The 21,510-nt window shown below is 49.4% G+C and overlaps 1 protein-coding gene across 1 annotated transcript; it reads left to right on the plus strand.

Moving 5' to 3' along the window:
* Window positions 1–517: 517 nt before the first annotated feature.
* On the plus strand, window positions 518–20,070 carry SPTY2D1 (SPT2 chromatin protein domain containing 1). Its single transcript, XM_088451784.1, has 6 exons — window positions 518–773; window positions 9,994–10,108; window positions 11,697–13,253; window positions 14,290–14,443; window positions 15,476–15,553; window positions 18,241–20,070. The coding sequence occupies exons 1-6, from the start codon at window positions 714–716 to the stop codon at window positions 18,344–18,346; spliced, it is 2,070 nt and encodes a 689-aa protein (XP_088307910.1). The 5' UTR covers window positions 518–713; the 3' UTR covers window positions 18,347–20,070.
* The last annotated feature ends 1,440 nt before the right edge of the window (window positions 20,071–21,510 follow it).

The raw sequence follows: 21,510 nt of genomic DNA on the forward strand, positions 1-21,510 counted from the left end.
TGGAGGGTGATGAGGTCAGAGATTTTAATAGGAGAAGATTGGGTGAGGGCTTTGTAAGTGAGTGTAAGAACCTTGAATTGGGTTCTGAAAGGGAAGGGGAGCCAGTGCAGGGCTTGTAGTAGAGGGGAGGCAGATGTAGAGCGTTTGTACAGGAAGATGAGCTGAGCAGCAGCATTGAGCACAGACTGGAGAGGGGAGGCCATCTTTATTGGTACATGTATTGCTTTATACTGTTACTCTTTCTGATGGGTAATTACAGCCACCTGTGTTTGTTTTCACAGCAACAGCTGATACATGTCATGTGCCTACACAATGTTTACATTATTGGTGACTGCAAAGCAACCATCTTGTGACCGGGCACCACAGGGCTTGGTGTAATGCACGTCCGCCAGACGTGGTGACGTGTGAGACGCTTCTGGTAGACTTGGTTCAGCCAGACCGCGCTGTAGGCGGAAGTGACGTCAGGATTTAAGGTCTAATACTACGGCCAGCCCTTGTTGTGGGCGGAAGTGACGTCATGATGTAGATGTGTACGCCTCTGCTGGCAGGTATAGACCACGCAGGCCTCACTGTGGGCGGAAGTGACGTCAAGGCTGTACATGACGTGACGGTGAGAAGCTCTGGTAGTTTCTGGAGGAGAAGTACGACACTCTCCGGGGTGCACTCTGCCTCCCCGGCCGCTGGGAGCCCGGCGCCAGGAGGAGACCCTCGGCATGGATTTCTACAACGTCCTGAAAGTGGCCGCTGCCAAACAGGGCAATGACGGCGCCACGGTGAGAGCCCGGGGGAGTGGGGGGCACGGTGTGTGTGAGGGATAGTTGCTCTATGGAGTCTTATCATCGGCATCTTCATTAGTCTCAGGCTTAAACTACCCTGTCCATGGGGGTGGGGACTGAAGAGGGGAGGGGGATACCAGGCTGGAATGTACTGTAGAGGGGGGATGGGGGGCACCTGGCTGGGATAGACTGTAGGGTGGTACCTGGCTGGAATGGACTGTAGAGGGGGGATGGGGTGGGGGGCTACCTGGCTGGAATGGAGTGTAGAGGGGGGATGGGGTGGGGGGCTACCTGGCTGGAATGGAGTGTAGAGGGGGGATGGGGTGGGGGGCTACCTGGCTGGAATGGAGTGTAGAGGGGGGATGGGGTGGGGGGCTACCTGGCTGGAATGGAGTGTAGAAGGGGGATGGGGTAGGGGGCTACCTGGCTGGAATGGACTGTAGAGGGGGGATGGGGTGGGGGGGCTACCTGGCTGGAATGGACTGTAGAGGGGGGATGGGATGGGGGGGCTACCTGGCTGGAATGGACTGTAGAGGGGGGATGGGGTGGGGGGCTACCTGGCTGGAATGGACTGTAGAGGGGGGATGGGGTGGGGGGCTACCTGGCTGGAATGGAGTGTAGAAGGGGGATGGGGTAGGGGGCTACCTGGCTGGAATGGACTGTAGAGGGGGGATGGGGTGGGGGGGCTACCTGGCTGGAATGGACTGTAGAGGGGGGATGGGGTGGGGGGGCTACCTGGCTGGAATGGACTGTAGAGGGGGGATGGGGTGGGGGGGCTACCTGGCTGGAATGGACTGTAGAGGGGGGATGGGGTGGGGGGCTACCTGGCTGGAATGGACTGTAGAGGGGGGATGGGGTGGGGGGGCTACCTGGCTGGAATGGACTGTAGAGGGGGGATGGGGTGGGGGGGCTACCTGGCTGGAATGGACTGTAGAGGGGGGATGGGGTGGGGGGGCTACCTGGCTGGAATGGACTGTAGAGGTGGGGTGGGGGGGCTACCTGGCTGGAATGGACTGTAGAGGGGGGATGGGGTGGGGGTGCTACCTGGCTGGAATGGACTGTAGAGGGGGGATGGGGTGGGGGTGCTACCTGGCTGGAATGGACTGTAGAGGGGGGATGGGGTGGGGGGGCTACCTGGCTGGAATGGACTGTAGAAGGGGGATGGGGTACCTGGCTGGGTGGGGGTATCTGGATGGAATGGACCGAAAGGGGGCTATTTGGTGAAGTTGGGTAACTCTGGGCAGTGGTGGGGGGTGTAAGACTTGCAGTGCTGGGGTGCATTGGGAAGGGACAGTATACGTTTAGGAAGCTGGCGGACGCAATGCCGACCGGCGGCTTCCAGACTACTTCATCTTGGCGAGGGTTAAATGACAGGCGTCTAAATCTAGACGCCTGTCATTTTACCGACGCATATGTAACCCTATAACCCACTTGCAGGTTGCATGTGGGTTATGGGCCTCTTAGTGGTGTCTGTATTCCTGGAAGCATCAGCTCCATCGGCGTTGTGTATGGCTGACGGCCTGTGTTGGTGAATAACAGCTGTGAGCACAGTAACGCTGAGGGTACGGTGCTGGGGGGGTTACAGTAGGCCTGGCATGATAAGGGCTGTTCATTTACTAGGAGCTGACATCCACACACTGAGACCTATTGTATGTGTAATGTAAGTTGGTAAATGGAACTGCACAGTGCACATGTACTAATTACATGAGTAATGTTTGCAGAGAGCTGGGGGGAGGGGATGCTGCTTCGTCAGCAGCTGTCTGTCCAAATCTTCTGTTGGCTGCCCTGACCTGTTGTTGAGTATATTGGGCTGTGAGCTATTTCCAGCCTCACATCCACGGCCACCTTTTTGTCATGCTTTAAGCAGAGTTTGTTGCTGCTTTGCTGCACACAACTTAGTACAATGTCTGGTCACAACTCGCCAAGTCCATGCCAGTCATTTTAAGTCATCCAGGGATATTGCATGCAGCAGAGCACAGTGCTGCTGCTAGAGGAGCAGGTTTTGTTGCAGCACTGGGAGTGAAGGCTCACTTGGGTGGTTATAATCCTATTTAGTAACATATTGATATGCTGGGTGGGTGCACAGACCGTTGCTGGGGCATTACTGTATTGTGTATCTACACCCCACCTGGCACCATACAACCTACTTTGCTGTAAAACACTTTGCCCATTTTTTTTCCATTTAGACCCATAAACCCCCCTCATCAACATTTCAGGGGTGAATCATGTAGGTGAAGCTCAGGATTACCCTGACAGTCTACAGCTGTTCTTTCAAAAAGTAAATTATGGCCTCATCCAGTGCGCTAAAGCTTTTGTCACATGTTTACAACAGTATGAGGATTTAATTCAAAGCGATGGACGAGCCGCGACGTTCTGGAACAGCACATCGCGCCCGTATTACAAGCTTTTCCTCGCGCCTTAGAGAGGTGCAAGAGGAGACTTGTGATGTAAGCGTTACAGTACATGAGTGATATGTGCATAGCCCGGCATAACGGCCCATTGAATTCCCCCATAGGTGGTCTTTGTGTGTGCCACCTGTTTGTTTTATGGTTCCCGGTCTTTAGTAGAATCCCTGTAACATAAATCTGCACCTAGGCGTCTGTTTATTACCAGTTATGTATATAGCGCACACATATTCCGCAGCGCTTTACAGAGAATATTTGTCCATTCACATCAGTCCCTGCCCCAGTGGAGCTTACAATCTATATTCCCTACTATACACTTACTAGGCATAATTTCTGTTGGGACCCAATTAACCTACCAGTATATTTTTGGAGTGTAAAGCACAGGGAGAATATACAAACTCCACACAGCTAGGGCCGTAGTGGGAATTGAACCCAGGACCTCAGTGCCGTGAGGCAGTAACGCTAACCCTTACACCGTCTGTGCTGCCCGTTGAGCCTCCTTACTCCCTCTACATTATGTTCTTTAACCCTTAATACTTTCTTCTAAACTTCAGTATGGTTTACCATGGCACCTGTCTGTTATACTTGCCACTATTGATTGCCTAGAAAACCTCTTCTTTGCTAAAGTGTAACTGAGAGGGGGAGACTGCATCCCATTATAAGGTATATAGTGACATTCCACTTCCAAGACCACAGATGCATCTGACTTCAATCTCTTCCCTGTAATTGCCCGATCTCCTATATTGTGCCACAAAATGAAATCTTGCTTTATCTATTCAGCGTGACTGCCGAATCTACAGGAACGGGATCTGCCAAACGCCTTCGTTGGCCAGTGCCTGGGTACTGCCCCCCATCCCCCCATCCCTGCCTGCCGTCCTGTCTGTGACCTTCTCTGTAAGCCCTGGTGCATTTGTGTGGAAGTCCTGCTTGTCTGATAGAGCATTATATCTGAGTCTGTATCTTCGGATATGATATAGGGCACATAAAGCTGAGGCTATTCATGTAACAGCACGGTCACTGTCCCTGTGTTTTATCCATCAAACCACCTGGTGCGTACCCCGCACCGACTCTGCCAAGCTGCCACTCGTACGCTACTCTGCTTTGCTACCGGCTGCTGAAAGACCTGATTAGTTAACTTTAAACAGTTCACCTATTTTATGTACACGATGCTCGGCGACGCATGTGATGTACAGTCTAAATAACTATAAGTGCTTTAATCTCAGGCAGACCAATTAGCATTGTAAATTCTCATTGTACAGTAATCCCAGTACAGTGTCCTGTGTTGGAGCCCCGGTAAACAGCTGTTTGAGGCTTAGTCTTTGTGGCTCTGCATTAGAATGACCAATCTTGCATAAAAATATTTTCATCTGGTGTATTGTAGAGTAAATGGCTTTGGTAAACCTATAGTGTTAATGCAATATAATGTACAGTGGTCTGATGGTCAGACGCAAGCCCGGCTGTAATATAACGCAGTCATCCCTCTATAAATGCTGTCCGGGGACACTGCCTGCTTGCATCCTGGTATTTATTCAGTTGTGCCTCTAACCTTTGGGAGTACTCCCTTTTAATGTTGATAGCTGCCATCTTCCGTCTCCATCTATCCTGCTGGTTTCTCCATTCCTGGGATAAAATACGCGAAGACCTCTGGGCCATCCACCAGGATCCAGTAACGTTACTGTCTATGCCTCTGTGATATCCCTAGTCTACAGTGTCAGTCATTTGGGAGTTTTGCCTCCCCCCTTCCCTTGGGTAGATGGTATACACCAGGGTATCCAACAAGCAACCCTCCAGCTGCTGTGGAACTACACATCCCAGCATGCCCTAATAGTAAAGCTGTAGCAGGGCATGCTGGCATGTGTAGTTGCACAGCAGCGGGAACCTGGTATACAACTCAAGGGGCGGAATTCAATTGATTATTCCCCCCTTCGCACCCGACGGAGCTATTCTATTGTTGCTCCTGTCAGGTGCGATCAGCTGCTAGAGCTCAATTTCAGCTCACAGCCCCCGAGGGGTGCGGGCTGAAATCGTTGAAAAGTGTCCTGTTTGGGCGCCCAGCACTTTGGTCGGGGTTAGCCGTTTAACGTGGCTAAACACGACCACTTTGGGTGCTATCAGCGTGAAACACTGGCACAATTGAATAGCGGCCCGCGATCTCCTGTCACTTTAGACGGGAGATGCGGGCCGCAAAATCAATTGAATTCCACCCAGTGTGTTACAATGTACATTAGTAGAAAAAAAAAAACCTGTTGTGGTGTTTGCTGTGGGCTGACCCGGGACATTACTGGTTTTGATCTTGGTAATTGGGAATTCACCATATAGTAACAGCTGTCACATTGCCTGGCTGTATGTACAGCTGTACTCTCAGGTCCCAGTCACATCACAAGTCCACCCGAGGAAATGATCAGAGTGTCGGGGAAGTTAATGTTCTTACAGTGCAGCGCGTTAGTTACTGCTGTGCCCCAGACGTGTCTTACCATCCACCATGGAAACCACGGCGTATTTTATCACTTCTGTAGGGATCGATGATCCTAATGACTGTTCTCAAGGTCAGATACACAGTAAACTACAACTTATGTGAGTAACCACAGCTTGTATAGGGCACTGCAAAGTTGCTTTACGGTTTATTGCATTTATTTCCTGTTAGTCTTTAATATAAAGTATTACAGTAGACCCAGCACACGTCCCACGGGCACATGAGGCCAAATGTCATGCCCATAATTTGCAGGAGCTGGCACAATTCTGGCGAGATGATCACAAGATTTCTAGCAGCAACTGGTTTTGCTTCATACTAATTTCCCCTGTAAATCTAGTGACTATCCTGCCAGGATTGCGCCAGCTCCCGCGAATCGTGGGCTGTGACACTTGGGCCAAGGTTTAGTGTTGACACATTTCATGTAGCATGTACATTACAGTACAACGTCTTTTAAGTATTGAAGAATGTTCACTTCACAGATGGTAATGCTGAAATGTCCGAGAGAGCCAACACCACACTCCCGACTGCTAACTATGCTCTTCCCTAGGTGCCGTCTACATTATTTATTAGTGTATGTATGTGAAAATATATATATTCCACAGTACATCTTATACAAGCATCTATAACAAATGTCTGAAATGTGCATTAAATATAGAATGAATTTCTGGTTTCTTATGGTCCGGTTTATAGCTTTTGCGCGCTTGCCTGTGTCTCGCGCTTACTACATGCTGTCAGTATGCTGCATCGTATAGGTGCTGTGTGAATGAGCCCTAATGCTAGTACTCCAGCTTGGGGAGCTGGCTGCGAGCGTTACACGTGATGACAGTGTTACATCATTACAGCAGCTGTGCCCCTCTGAGGCTGTGATAAGTCTCTACAGCAGGAAACATGACTGTTACATTGTAACGTCCCAAACTGCTCATCTCTGCCCTATAGATATAAAGTGACAGCATTCTCAGTGCTTCTTGTCATTCCATGTATATATTCTCTGTTAATGGCAAATACTACGCTAAACCTGCACTTGGCTGACTGGTTACCCGGTGGCCGCCCTTCTCTCCTCATTTACTTATCGGTCAGTAATAAAGCGCTGCTGTATACGTTTCGGGGGTCTACTTAATGCGGATTTCTGCTTGTCCCTCAGGCGGGTGGGAGCGGAGATCTGCGATAAGTGCATCCTTGGGGCTAGTTGTGGGAAGTATTGAATAGCGCAGGGTTTCACAAGCTCGGTCTTATACCGAGGTGAACAAAATGGCGATTATGTACGCAGATCGAGTGAGTGCCGTATTTTTGCAGCTGCGATCGCATTACCGTCCTTCTCTGATTCAGGTCCTCAAGACACCCTAACAGTCCAGGTTTTCTGGATATCCATACTTAAGCACAGGTGGATTAATTAGTACCTCAGCCAGTTTGATTATACCATCTATGCACAAGCATGAATATCCTTAAAACCTGGGGCCTCATTCAGACCCACTCGCAAGCGGCTGTCCGCTCGCAAGTGGGTCGATGGTGTGCACTGCGCATGCGCACGACGGAGGGAGCTCCGTCGTGCGCATGCGCCAGACGCGACGAGCGAAGGACTTTACTTCGCTCGTTGTGTCTGATCAAAGGGGGCGTGCTGTCGATGTTGATTGACAGCACGCCCCCTTTGGTGGGTGTGCCGGGGGCGTGCCTGCCAGACGGAGGCGTTCCCAAGGGAACGCCTACCGTCAGAAGCCGGCCCACTGACATCACTAGTGATGTCAGTGGGAGTGATTTTGGCTCTGATAGAGTCAAAATCACTCCAGGGCTTGTGGTCGAAAACCCCGACCACAGGCTTCTGGTCGCACTGGCGATGGTCAAGAGCATCGCGACCATCATCCTGCACGCTCGTATGTGCTGTGGGTGGTGACCCACAGCTATACGAGCGTCCAGGAGGACGCTCCATTTTTATGGAGGACGGCCCTCATTCAGAGCGAGCGCTCTGCTCAGAGCGTCCGGCTCTGAATGAGGGCCCTGGTCTCTTGGGGTTCCTTGAGGGCTGACACAAGAAAACATTGCATTTAGAGGGTGACACTAATGACTCAAAAGGACTAATATATAATATTCAAGATTCTATGTGCCTAATTAATTTGCATTAACCTGCGGCACATTTATTAGTATAATGATATTTTATGTGTTTATTGGTTTGTATTTTAATATTTGTATCTAGAGTTCTATCTATTTGCTTAATGATACATTATTTGTGTATGCGGACTAGGAACCTGGGCCCTCATTCAGAGCCGTACGCTCTGAGCAGAGCGCACGCTCTGAATGAGGGCCGCCCTCCATAATTCTGGAGCGTCCTCCTGGACGCTCGTATAGCTGTGGGTCACCACCCACAGCCTATACGAGCGTGCAGTTTGATGGTCGCGATCATCGAAACTGCGAGCCGGAGCCTGCGGTTGAGGTTTTCAACCGCAAGGCCCGGAGTGATTTTGGCTCTATCAGAGCCAAAATCACTCCCACTGACATCACTAGTGATGTCAGTGGGCCGGCTTCTGACGGTAGGCGTTCCCTTGGGAACGCCCCCGTCAGGGAGGCACGCCCACCAAAGGGGGCGTGCTGTCAATCAACATCGACAGCACGCCCCCTTTGATCAGACACAACGAGCGAAGGACTTTCCTTCGCTCGTCGCGTCTGGCGCATGCGCACGACGGAGCTCCCGCCGTCGTGCGCATGCGCAGTGCACAACATCGACCCACTTGCGAGCGGACAGCCGCTTGCGAGTGGGTCTGAATCAGGCCCCTGGTCTACTCCAGTCCTCTACTCTAGACATTAGCTAATTATTTGCATTTATTGTTATTTATGTGCTGAGTAAATTGGTCTATTTAGACCTCATTTATACACATATATGTGATATTGTCTATGTCCCAACATAGTTACTAGAGCGCAGTGTTTTCTTGTTCCTTGAGGGCTGAGTTTGGGAACCCCTGGACTAGAACTTGGATAGGGAGGTAAATCCCTGAGTATGACTTTAATCGCCCCCAATATGTTTCCCTTTTATTGTGTTCTGTGGTGCGCACTAGTTGTGACCTCGTTGGCCAACCCGCAGGCTCCAAGCATCGTGTTGTTAGTGATACGTGACTGGTAATTGCTGACATCAGAACTGTAGGCCGGGTGTAGGATTCATGAGCTGACCAGCCAGCGGCGAGTGATCGGGTCGGTTTATATGGTGGTATATTTTGCGACTGTTTTACATTACTGGAGTGTGATTAAAAACTTCTACCCTATTTACCGAAATGTAATGGCATATTCTAGATCACATCATATTAGTCCTTTCTGTATTAATGTCCTCCCCCCAGGGATTAGCTACTCTGAGAGTAACAGCCACCAGCCAGCTTATGGGCACAGTGCCCAGAGCAGTCTGTTTCCTGGGCAGAAGCGGCATTGGCGTGAGGGAAACCTCCCATTCTCTTACAGGCTTCCTTCTAACGCTTGGTGCACGGTAGTATAATAACAATAACTCCCTGAGCGTAGACTAAAGGCCCCATCCTGCAGACCTGCCACCCTCGATGGATCGGGTAAAATTCCCCGACTCGCCCGTTACAAGCACTTTTGGGTCGGGATTGGGGAATCAAGATTTAAAATAAAAATAATTTTTTTTAAACATGTTGGAATATTCCTGATTACTGCCGACCAGTAGAGCGGGGAATTGCTGCGACAGCGGCTAGATGTATAAGCCCTAATGAGTTTGTTGTGTGTGCAGATGTGGAGACCTGATGTCCCAGGTGACATGTGAGGAGGGGGAGCTGTGACCTGGCAGGAGCGACTATAGTACGTTTCTGGCTGCATTTCCAGCTCTTGTATAAAACTGGTATTACCGGGAATGAGACGCTCTATTTCTAGAAAAACAATTGGAGAATCTCCAGCCTGTTGTGTCCAGCGGCTGAAGGTTCTGCTCTCGCCCTCTTCCTTCATTACTCGCCGTTGTAGCGCTTTGGCTTACGTTATGTGACGGCTCTATAAGTACATGCTGCAGCACGTGTTGTATGTATGAGCGATCCAGCACAGCAGTGTTTGTTAATTAGGACAATATAAATTGTTTAATCCTTTCTCTGCTATTGGCCGGTACAGTCCCAGTCACACTCCATAAGGCAGCTGAGCATTGTGTGTAAGGATATAGCCAGACAACCATACACCCCCTTGTCTGTCTCCTTGGGAAGGAGGGAACCCCTAAGCAGATCCCTGTCTCTATAACGGCGGCAGCAGGCAGCGTCTTCTCTGTGAGCCTGGCTGATAGGGGGGCGCCTGTTGGGCCATGTGTATAGGGGGGCGTCTGTTGGGCCACGTGTATAAATGACTGTCTTCCTGTTCCTGGCAGAAGCGGTACAGCTTGGCTGTGGGACCTCCCAAGAAGGACCCCAAGGTGAAAGGGGTGCAGTCGGCGGCGGTGCAGGCTTTTCTCCGGCGGAAGGAGGATGAGAGCCGGCAGAAAGGTAATCCTATAGCCACCTCTGTGTGGTCTTACCTCGCTCCATATCTCCATCGTTGGGGAGCCTACTGGCCCTTCTGTGACCTAACATGGTGATGATTACTTACTGCACGGTATGGCATGTACTATTTACTATTATATACAAACTTATGAGGCCCAATCACTTTTCTTCCAATCTTTTTATTTTTTCCTCCCAATCCGCTCACCCTTTTCTAGTTCCCTCTCCCTCCTCTGCACGCCCTTCTCCTCCCCCTTTCTCATTCCCTTCCCCCGCACCTCGACTCCCCCCCCTCCCCTTTCTAGTTCCCCCCCCCCTCCCCTTTCTAGTTCCCCCCCCCCCTCCCCTTTCTAGTTCCCTCTCCCCCCCCTCCCCTTTCTAGTTCCCTCTCCCCCCCCCTCCCCTTTCTAGTTCCCTCTCCCCCCCCATCCCTTTCTAGTTCCCTCTCCCCCCCCCCCTCCCCTTTCTAGTTCCCTCTCCCCCCCCCCCATCCCTTTCTAGTTCCCTCTCCCCCCCCCCATCCCTTTCTAGTTCCCTCTCTCCCCCCTCCCCTTTCTAGTTCCCTCTCTCCCCCCTCCCCTTTCTAGTTCCCTCTCTCCCCCCCTCCCCTTTCTAGTTCCCTCTCCCCCCCCTCCCCTTTCTAGTTCCCTCTCCCCCCCCTCCCCTTTCTAGTTCCCTCTCCCCCCCCTCCCCTTTCTAGTTCCCTCTCCCCCCCCTCCCCTTTCTAGTTCCCTCTCCCCCCCCTCCCCTTTCTAGTTCCCTCTCCCCCCCCCCCCTCCCCTTTCTAGTTCCCTCTCTCCCCCCCCCCCCCTCCCCTTGCTCGTTCCCTCTCTCCCCCCCCCCCCCCTTGCTCGTTCCCCCCCCCTCCCCTTACTCGTTCCCCCACCCCCCTCCTGTCTCTTAGTACGCACTACTTTGAGCAGGTTGATGTACTTACCTGACACTATTTTCCTATTAGAGGGTAAATTCACGCAGCAAGTCGACACTTCTTGGGGTTGTTTAAGCAAAAAATGGAAAACCAATATGATAGAAAGAAAGACATGGCGTGTTTTGCTTTGAATAGTAGTGACGTTTCCGATATCCTGCGTAACATGCCGAGAAGCGATGGCTTGCTTAGTACATATACCCCAGTGCTTAGTACATATACCCCAGAAGTGATGAGGTGTGCGGAGCTTCTCTGGGGTTTTGCAGCGTATTACGGGCACAGTGTTATCTGCTGAGCATTCAGCGTGCGCTGCAGAGCTCCATCAAAGTGTTGCTGCACCAAAAAACTTGCTCCCTTCGGGGTTAGAAAATCCAAGTGCTGTATTCCCACCTTGTCAGCTGAGCATGCAATATGTACATACAACTGTCCAGACCTGCTTTAGTCCCTATAGTATACAATATCGATTTAAGCGTTGGTTTATTTATAAAGAACGTGAAACTCCCCTTTTAACAGTTGGTTCAATGGCGGTCACTCGCTTACATTAACCTGTACGTGAATGTTTTCTATTCTCTCTCGCTATTTCTCAGCTTTGGTAAATATCGCACAAATAACTGGTTTACCTGGTTTGCCATTTGTGTATTTCATATTATATTATTGTATTTCATCTAGAACTGAAAGAGAAAAGAATGAAAGAGGACCTCTTGGCGAAACGCAAAGAACTGAAACATGATAAGAAAGCGAGGGCCATGGCCTCCAGAACCAAGGACAATTTTAAGGGCTACAATGGCATTCCGCTGGAAGAGAAACCTAGGAAGCGCGGTTCGAGCCCGCAGCCAGACCCCAATGCCAGCCATCACACGGAGAACGATGAGTACCTGACAGAGGAGGAAATGTTCGAGTTTTCCCAGACAGAGTCTGAGCAAGAGGAGGAGGAGGTGGAGGAGCCGCCACCACCGCCGCCTAAAAAACCAAAGCTTTCCGGTGTAAAAAAGCCGCCTCCACCAGTCATGAACTTTGCAGAGTTACTGCGACTTGCGGAGAAAAAACAATACGAGCCAGTGGAAATTATAAAGCCTGTGAAGAAGAACCACGAAAGACCAAGGACAGCTGAGGAGATCCGAGAACTGGAATTTTTGGAGAGGAAAAATCACAAAGGGGATAAATCCTTCGAAAAACAGTCAAAATCTAATAGCCAGATAGTGAAAGTCAGTAAGAGCTCTTCAGAGAAACATTCCTCTTCCAAAGTGAGCCGTTCCGAGGACCAAACTTTAAAGACCAGCTCTAGGTCCAAAAGCAATCATCATCCTCATCATCGTGACAAAATACAAAGTGCAGAAAAGGGGACAATTAATAAGAAACAATCGGATATAAGCCACAGGTCACAGAAACAGGATTCTGTCTCGCACAGTAAAGTCTCAAAGGTGTCCTCTCATGGGAATTCCAAGTCCTCATCTGGCAAAGATCTTGGTGTAAAGCAGTCTTCCTCTTCTAGGTCAGAAAACACAAATGGAAAGCTGAAGGAGGCTGCTCATTCTAGGGGGTCAAGTTCTGGGAAGCCTCCATCAGGAGGCATTGGTCATGGTTCCGTGCGGCCTTCCAGTGGATCCGGCACTTCACGGCTTTCCAGTACAGGAATTTCTAGTTCCGGACGTTCTTCTGGGGGATCACTTCCTGCTTCTGCCCGGCCAGTGCCAAGCTCTGGTTCCACGAAATCTCCCACCACCTCTGGTTCTGTACGTCCTCCTGCCAGCTCTGGATCTAGCTCCGCACGGCCCTCCAGTGCCTCCGGGTTGGTCAAACATCCTGGCAACTCTAGTTCATCAAACCTGAGCAGAGGCGGACACTTAACCAGTAGCACCAGCGCTTCACGTCCATCCAACGTATCTGGGTCTGCTCGACCAGCCAGTGGAACGCCCTCGTTGGCTAGTAAGCCTAAAAGCATTCCTATGGGTAAAGAACCTGGCTCTTCTTTGCGTCCACATGGTGGTCCACCTTTAGGTTCTTCAAGGCCTTCTGCTAGTTACGCTCCGGCTAGGCCGGTTAGTATTTCACCAGCGGTGGCTGGATCAAAACCCAAATGTACAGTTGTGTCAGAAACCATTTCATCCAAAAACTTTGTTCCTAAATCTGTGAATGGGCCAGTAAATGGAATAAGACCCGGGCAAATGAACGGAATGAGACCTGGACCACCTCCATCTGGGCATAGACTTACGGCACGACCTCCAGGTATTTAAGATTTATATTCAACTAAAGCTTGGTTGGCACGACTGTGTAATGAAACTTAAGCTCGGTACACACTTACCGATGTGTGTACCCAACGATGCGACTCCTGACCTATCGGGCAGCCGGCACACCCTACTCTATCCGTTGCCTGTCCGCTCCATTCACCTGCCCGGTGTCCATCACATTGACAGATTGAGCAGCATACCGTAGTTCTGTCGACGCGATGACCGACACTGGGTGCGTACACGCTGGCTGATGCAGACGATATGTTGGCCCGATCTGCCGCATAGGACGACATATAGTCTGTGTGACCCACCTTAAGCTGTGTAAATAGTTTGTACCCACATGACTGTTACATAGTCATCCCAAATGTGGGGCTAGCCATTTCACCTTCCTGAGTAGCCATGCAAATCCCATAGTAAGGGTTACACTCTGATGTGACTGTCCTTACTCCCGTCAGATGGTATGTACAGAGAACAATGATATAAAGAACCTGTAAATATATATATATATATAGTGAACCGTAATGTTCTCTTACTCATGTACAGCATGCATAACAAAAACGCTAATTGGGTTTAGGCTTTCTATGCCTGTGTGCTACAAGTGAGATGTAGCCTGGCCCCGCACTGACCCTGGTGATAATTCTGTTTCTATAGATGGGTCCCTAGCTCCTGTGTTGTCGGCCTCCTATACTAACAATGCCATAACTAATGCAGAATGAGATACATGGCTGTCAGACCATACTTCTTTATTGCCGGGCAGTAAGGGAAGAGTTATTTATAGTTGAACCTTCATTGTGTCCCCACTCCAGTTAACGCCTCCTGTGCCTGTGGGGGTGTATGGTCTTTTTCTTGGGACATCGGATATTGGCCTAATATTGCCACCGTACACAAACTGATTCCCGTAATTGGGAGGAGGGAATGTGACGGAGGACCGGCCAGTGTCCGAGGAGACCTTGCGTGCCTGTGATGTGCTTATCCTGTCGGTGTGAATTATTTATTATTTTGTGTCCGTAACTCCAGTCCTCTGTCTTGCGCAGGTCCTCCTCTGCCACCGATAACCAGCTCCTATAAGCGCGCGCTCGAAGACGAGGAATATGATTCCGAGATGGAAGATTTCATTGATGATACCGAAGGGCCGCAGGATGAGATCTCAAAGCATATCCGGGAAATATTTGGTTATGACCGATCAAAGTAAGTGGAAGAGTATTGCTGGGCAGGTTTTATACAGGCAGCCCCCCCCACGCTTGTGATGCTGGTGCTTTACTATTACTGGGCAGGTTTTATACAGGCAGCCCCCCCACGCTTGTGATGCTGGTGCTTTACTATCACTGGGCAGGTGTTATACAGGCAGCCCCCCCCACGCTTGTGATGCTGGTGCTTTACTATTACTGGGCAGGTGTTATACAGGCAGCCCCCCCCCCCCCCCCACGCTTGTGATGCTGGTGCTTTACTATCACTGGGCAGGTGTTATACAGGCAGCCCCCCCTTGTGATACTGAGCTGGTGCACTACTATTGCTGGGCAGGTGTTATACAGGCAGCCCCCCCCCCCCCCCCACGCTTGTGATGCTGGTGCTTTACTATTACTGGGCAGGTGTTATACAGGCAGACCCCCCCCTCCCCTTCTGTATTCACTCTATATAACCTAGGCTCAGTCTGGGCTTTGGCACTCCGAGGCTCTCCAGCTGTATTGGAATTATCAGCATGCCTTGCCACTCAGATTCTGGGACTCGCAGTCTCACATCAGCTGGAGAGTCTACTACTGGTCTCGGAATAGAGACTCTTGTGTTCACGCTCTCTCCTCTTTCTCTCCAGAGGGACAGCAGATTTTTAAACTACCATATGCAGCTTCTGAATCCCGTTTGTAATGAACGTAATGGTGTGATGCATAGGAAGTGTACAGTGAACTTCCTATCAGAAATCCTCTATGTAACAGTCTCCTGTACCTGCTTTCAGCCTATATGGCGGCCTTGCCATGGTGCTGACCCTTCATTGTCTGTGCTCTGACTGACCTGAGCAGGCATATTGCTGTGATCATAGACACAGAGGCACATAGCCGTTATACTCGACCCAGTGTACGTTTCAGGTGTGCCTCACCTCGCCAGCTTCAGTCAGGGTGTTTTCTTTAGTGTGGCACTGTTAGGCCCAGTGCGCTGCCCAAAATGTACGTATTTAGTATTATTGATGATGTGATTTAATGTGCCCATGTGTCGTGCTGTTTCCAGGTACAAGGACGAGAGTGACTACGCTCTGCGATATATGGAGAGCAGCTTCCGAGAGCAGCAGAAAGAGGAGGCCAGAAGGTATGATGGGCTGAGGGCTGCGGGGAGTGGATTCCATTAGCGCGGTTACTTGTGTCCTTTTCTGGTCAGCACAAACCTGTAATGGTAAAATAAAGGTCTATAGTGCTCTAGAGGAAATATGGACTGGGTCACATATGTAGGAAGCCAATGTCCAGGTACGGAATGGGATTGAAATACCGACGGCTCGAGATCCTGACGGGCTTTGGTAAGTACCCCAAACCCCCCCTTCTTCCTAACCCAGGAGTTCCTAAGCCTAACCCTCCCGGGGGGGTGCCTGTGCCTATCCTCCCCCCTTCCCCTAGCCTCTCCCAGCAAGTGTTAGACTTACCCTTCACAGGACGATCGGGGTGTTGGGATTTAGATAGGTGTTGGCATTTCGACGCCTAACTTAAGTCCCTTGTTGGGCAGGTCCTGTTGGGAATGACATTGAAGGTCTGCAAACAGCCTAGTACAGATATGTCCACATACATCTTACTTCTGTGCACAAGTCGCGTTAAATGTAACACGTGAGCACTGTGCGACTTGATAGCGCCGAGCGCCTTTTTCGGGCAACTTTCTATCTTTTTAAATGTCTCTTTCAGTGATGTGAATAGGACACACAAGCAGCTTCTGCTGATTAAAATGATATTCGGCATGCTTATATTCTGTGTGCGACTGTATCTGTATGCGGAATGCTACGTCTCAGTGCCAGCGACCGGCATTGTCTGACTAGAAGGGATGTTAAGTAAGATGTATTTGGACACCTCCGTAGTCAGGAAAGATTCTGTATGTATGTATGTATGACTCTGTAGCGCTGAGCGTCTCTGCGTGCAACTTTTCCCTTCAAATGTGTCTTATTTGCACTGCGCCGCGACACAAGCGGCTTCTGCTGATTAAATGGACATGCAGCATGCCTATATTCTGTGTGCGACTGTGAGTGTATCTGCATGGGAAAAGCTACATTACACGCTCAGTCACTGACACACAGAATATAGGCATGCCGCATATCATTTATTCAGCAGAGGCTGCTTGTGCCTCCTAGTCACATAGCTGTGCCAATAAGATGCATTTAGAAGGGAAAAATGTACACGCAAAGCCGCTCGGCGCTACAGAGTCAAAAGATGCTCCCGCGTTATGTGTAGCGTGACTTGTAGCGCACGGAGGACAGATGTATGTGGACACATCCTGTAAGAGCTTACTCTGTTGTATAGTAAAAGATTCATAGCGGGAAGCGAGGGCGATGTCCAGGGTGTCTGTCCGGCACTTGTCACCCCCAGCACATGTGACACGGTCAGCGCTGGGAGAGGTGCAGGGGAGCAGGTAGGTGGCTGCCAGACACCTCATAAAGGCGAGCACTGCGGCTTTCCTTGCAGCAGGGTGACTCTCCTGGCATCCGGCAGGGTAGTAACCACATCGCCCCTGTACACCTGCAGCAGCAGAACCGCTCATACCCCCCGCGTTACCATGCTGGCTGCTTTCAGTGCTTAATAGGTCACCCGAATGACAGACAACTAGTATAGTGTTGGATAAAGCGGTGTTACATGATGTAAGGGCAACAAAAGAAACCTGATCAGGAAAGGCTGAAATACGGGGTCTCGGCATGTGAGACCTCAGCGAGGGAGATTGTCACAGAACCTAAGGCCTGGTTCATCTCTGGTCACAACTACAAAAGCGCACGCAGATCGGTCGATGGTGCCTACGTCACATGCACCGCAGTGTGCGTATATGAGTTAGTTGGCAGTATCACCAGAGATGGCACTGGTGAGCAGCAGATTCTGTGTGGGGCAGGAGAGATCTGCCCACACAGAGAAGAGAAGGATTCTGGGAAGTGGTGTAAGGGCTGCCTTGTGAATAGAGCTCAGGTGTGGGCTGATGTGAAGGCAGACCAGTCAGGCTGCTGTTGGAAACAGTCCATGTGGGATGAGCCCAGTGAAGCTGAGCGAGCCACTGGGGGCCAGGAGGCCTGTGTCTGGACCTTGCAGGAGGCAAGGGGGGACCACAAACAGGGGCTAGGCTGTTTATTATTTTCTATTCCTTTGTGTTGTACCTATTTTCCCCTGCTGGAAGTAAAGCACCATCTCATTTGTTTTACTTGAAAGCTGTGTGTGTGTGTAGACCCTCATTAAGCACCTAAACACTGCACCAATCCACCCTCTGCCGAGCAAATTACCCCGTTATCACAGTTAGCATTGTGATCGCACTGCAATCACTCGCGCACATAGAAAGCCATCGCAGAGTGAGACGGGGGAGTGGTTGTAGAAACACAGGCGTGCCTGTCCGTTTGAACGCCGTTGCATGCATAAATTGGCTACTGCGATGGCCTACGCAGCTCGAGCACTGCGTGTAATGAGGTTAGCAATTTCTGAGTCAGGGCTGCTGTTATTCTGCATGAGGGGATGATGATGTTACTTGATGTTCCTGATGTATATACGCAGGACTGCCAGGTGGGTGTGAGATGGCATAGTGGGCGACTCTATGCTGGCTGTGCGGTTGCATTTATTAGCATACAGTATATTCGCAGCAGACCTCCGTGCATAATCGCAGCTGCGATCACATAGGGAATCAGGCACACAATCCACAGATGAGGAATTCATGTACGGTTCACCCCTTCTGAGTGATGGTGCGGCCTTTGTATATAAGGTCACCCTTTTGTGGAGGTTCCGTTTCAGAGTGTGTTTGTAATCTCTTGTTTTTTTTTTCGTCTTCAGCCTGCGATTGGGAATCCAGGAGGACCTGGAGGAGCAGAGACGAGAAGAGGAGGAGCTGAAAAGAAAAGTAAAGCTGGAAAAATCCAAGAAGATGAAAAAGCGATAGCATCGGCTTAACCAGTCCCGAACATTACTGAGCCACTGCTGGTGCGTTACCCCGCACGGCCACCAGAGGGAGACTGGAAGAAACATTCTATAATATTAAGAGGAAAAAAACAAAACAATTTATTTGCAAAACAAAAAAAAATTTTTTTTTTTTTTAAACGTGAGTGATGAATTTCTGCCTATTTCTAGTTGTCAGAGGTTTTTCCACTTTTTGCTATAGTGTCACAGTTCAGCCTCCCATCAAAGAGTGTAAAGTCTCATTTCTATTTTATTTTATAGGTATATAACATGGACCTTGTTCTGGGAACAGATAGGCCGATAAATTATTCATATCAAAGAAAGATTTATGGATTTATCCCCCTCCCCACCCCAAACAGAGAACATGTTTATCACCCTCTTTATAAAGCTCCGTATAATATATATATATATCTTTATCTGCCTCCTGGAATTGGATTTTTGCGGTGTGAGAGTCGGATTGTTTTATTACCGGGGTTGTCCGCAATCCTTTAAGTGCACTTACTACACCAACAGGTTAGATTGCTCTGATACCTCAACTGCTTAAAGAGCCTGTAAAATACATTCTGATCCAATGTACAATGGCAGCTTGTACCCTACAGTACAGTACCCCTCATGTGCTACCCGTCCCCCTGACAGCAGCCATATTGTGTGGGCATGGAAGACTCTGTTCTCTAGGGGTGAATAACGTCACTATACCATCGGTCTCTGCAGCCTCCACGCAGTATACACTTGCAGGAACTGTATTCACGGTATACAGCGTCCCATCATTGTTTAAAATAAAAAAAGTAAAATACTCCTGTTTAATTAATTCCCACTGATTTATAATCTGCTCCTGTTAAAGGGCTTGGCGCTAAAAGTCATCTGCAAACCAAACGTCTCGCCAATGTTCTCATACGATTGTCTCTTATCTTATTACGAACCAATGCATTCTGGAGAATCCCTGGGCGCTACAGGTTATCAGCCGGGCGCTGAGGCTTAATTTCCAACAGTTTTGTTAAACGTCCTTTAAAACTTGAAGTGCAATACTGCACCCATAGCTGTTACACCTCGGTCCTCATACATCATTCACATGTAACCACTATGTCCCACCGCCTGTGGCTGGTGCCCTATAGACCCCCGCTCTCCCCTTCTCACTGTATAGAGAGATCCAATCACTGGTCAGATGCTTCCTACAAACAGCAGGACTGCAGCCTAGGTGACAGAGATCGTAATGTTACATAGATCGATCATCTGTTCCTTTCAGATGGAATGGTTCAGGGTAATGAAATATGTATTACGCACGTTTTAATGGTCCTACAAGCAGTTTAGTGATCGTGTTTGGCACAGGGCTGTGGAATAATGTGTGGTCGCATTCATGCCAAGTCTTACAGATGCCAATGGGCCTAGCGCAGTGCTGCAAGCCACCAAGGTATCGCCTTTCCTTTGTCAGACGCAATCTCTTCTGTACTCGGGTCTCTCTCATTGTACTGTTACACTGTGTGTCCTGTTCTTCATCCCCTGCAATGCTTTCTGTACATGATACTGCCAGTAATGGGTGACTTGACGTGTTGTCCCAAACACCCCCCCTTCCCGTTCTCACAGCTGCATTATATTATAGAGGTGTCTAACAGAAGTGTTTATGTAGCAGATCCTATATGTGTTTATATCCATGTATGATGCTAATTGCACTAACGGGTTTCCTCAATAAACAGACCGTTTACCATGTGACTCCTGGGTGTCTGTGTACAGAGACTTGGGGCCGGATTCAGGTCCGGGCGATATTGCTGAGCTGCAGCATTGGAATACCGTCCAGCATATATTAAACTACTGCAGGAGGTGCTATAGGAAGCAGGCGCCTCCTGACAGCAATAGTGATCCGATTGCAGCGTCCGTATCGCCTTCAGCCGCAGCAGCGGCCTGGGAAGCCAGGATATCTGCGTCCACTGATGTACCTTCTGGCCTCGGCAGTCCGGGAAAAACGGGGGCGACACGCCCAGTTCCCGGAAATGCTGGTTAGACGACCCCCCCCTTATGCGTCTCAAGGTGGTAGCAACTTTGGGGATCTGTGTGCGTGGTAGCAGGACCCGTTCTGGTAGACTGGGTCCTGCGTATGCACCGTTATCCGATAATCGTACAACTACTCGCAATGCTGACTGGACCTGCATCAGTCCTTTGTCCTTGTATTAAAGTGTTACTGCCATTCAGTCCTAAAAATAACTCATTTGCTACTTTGAGAGTTATTTCACTGCTTCCCAAAATGGTATAAACTACAATACACAATATAATATATTATCTGCCATTTGTAATGTACCACAAGGGTCCTGTAGCCCTGTACATAGTGGGTGGGACATACAGCAATATTGCATAGTAGATGGGAGATCATACAGGACTGTTATAGACTAGATCACAACCTGCAGATTTCATAATGACAGAACGACCATAGAGTGCAGTGATCACAAGAGCTTACAGTCTAGAGCCTAACACTACAGTGTTACTTTAGTCGCAGAGATTGAGGTAATGAGCTAAGCAAAAGCAAAGCAAGTGAGTGGCTTTTATATTCTGTATTTACATGCATTCAAAATGTCAGTATAAAAACTCCCTTCTAGCCAAACCTGTTTGTAATGTATAGTGTCTATATGTGCCACAGAGTGTGCAGAATGAATGTATATAGTGTCTATATGTGCCACAGAGTGTGCAGAATGAGTGTATATAGTGTCTATATGTGCCACACTCTGTGGCGCATACAAACACTATACACTGATTCTGCGCACACTGTGGCACATATAGACACTAGACATTCATTCTGCACACTGGCACATATAGACACTATATACATTCATTCTGCACAGTGTGCAGAATGAATGTATAGTGTATATACACGCCACTGAGTGTGCAGAATGAATGTATAGTGTATATATGTGCCACTGAGTGTGCAGAATGAATGTCTAGTGTATATACGCGCCAGTGTTCAGGATGAATGTATAGTGTATACGTGTCGCAGCGTGTGCAGAATGTCTATACGCGCCACAGTGTGCAGAATGAATGTATGTCTATACGTGCCAGAGTGCAGAATGAATGTATAGTGTCTATATGCGCCACAAAGTGTACAGGGTGAATGTGTAGTGTCTATACGCGCCAGAATGTACAGGATGAATGTATAGTGTCTAT

Source organism: Taudactylus pleione, unplaced genomic scaffold, assembly GCF_031769625.1.
Source record: "Taudactylus pleione unplaced genomic scaffold, aTauple2 ptg000027l, whole genome shotgun sequence".
In the NCBI taxonomy this organism is placed as follows: Eukaryota; Metazoa; Chordata; class Amphibia; order Anura; family Myobatrachidae; genus Taudactylus; species Taudactylus pleione.

Coding starts and splice junctions, on each gene's coding strand:
- SPTY2D1 (XM_088451784.1), top strand. CDS start 714: ATGGATTTCTACAACGTCCTGAAAGTGGCCGCTGCCAAACAGGGCAAT. Junction 10,109..11,696: donor GGATGAGAGCCGGCAGAAAG/GTAATCCTATAG, acceptor TATTTCATCTAG/AACTGAAAGAGAAAAGAATG. Junction 13,254..14,289: donor ACTTACGGCACGACCTCCAG/GTATTTAAGATT, acceptor TGTCTTGCGCAG/GTCCTCCTCTGCCACCGATA.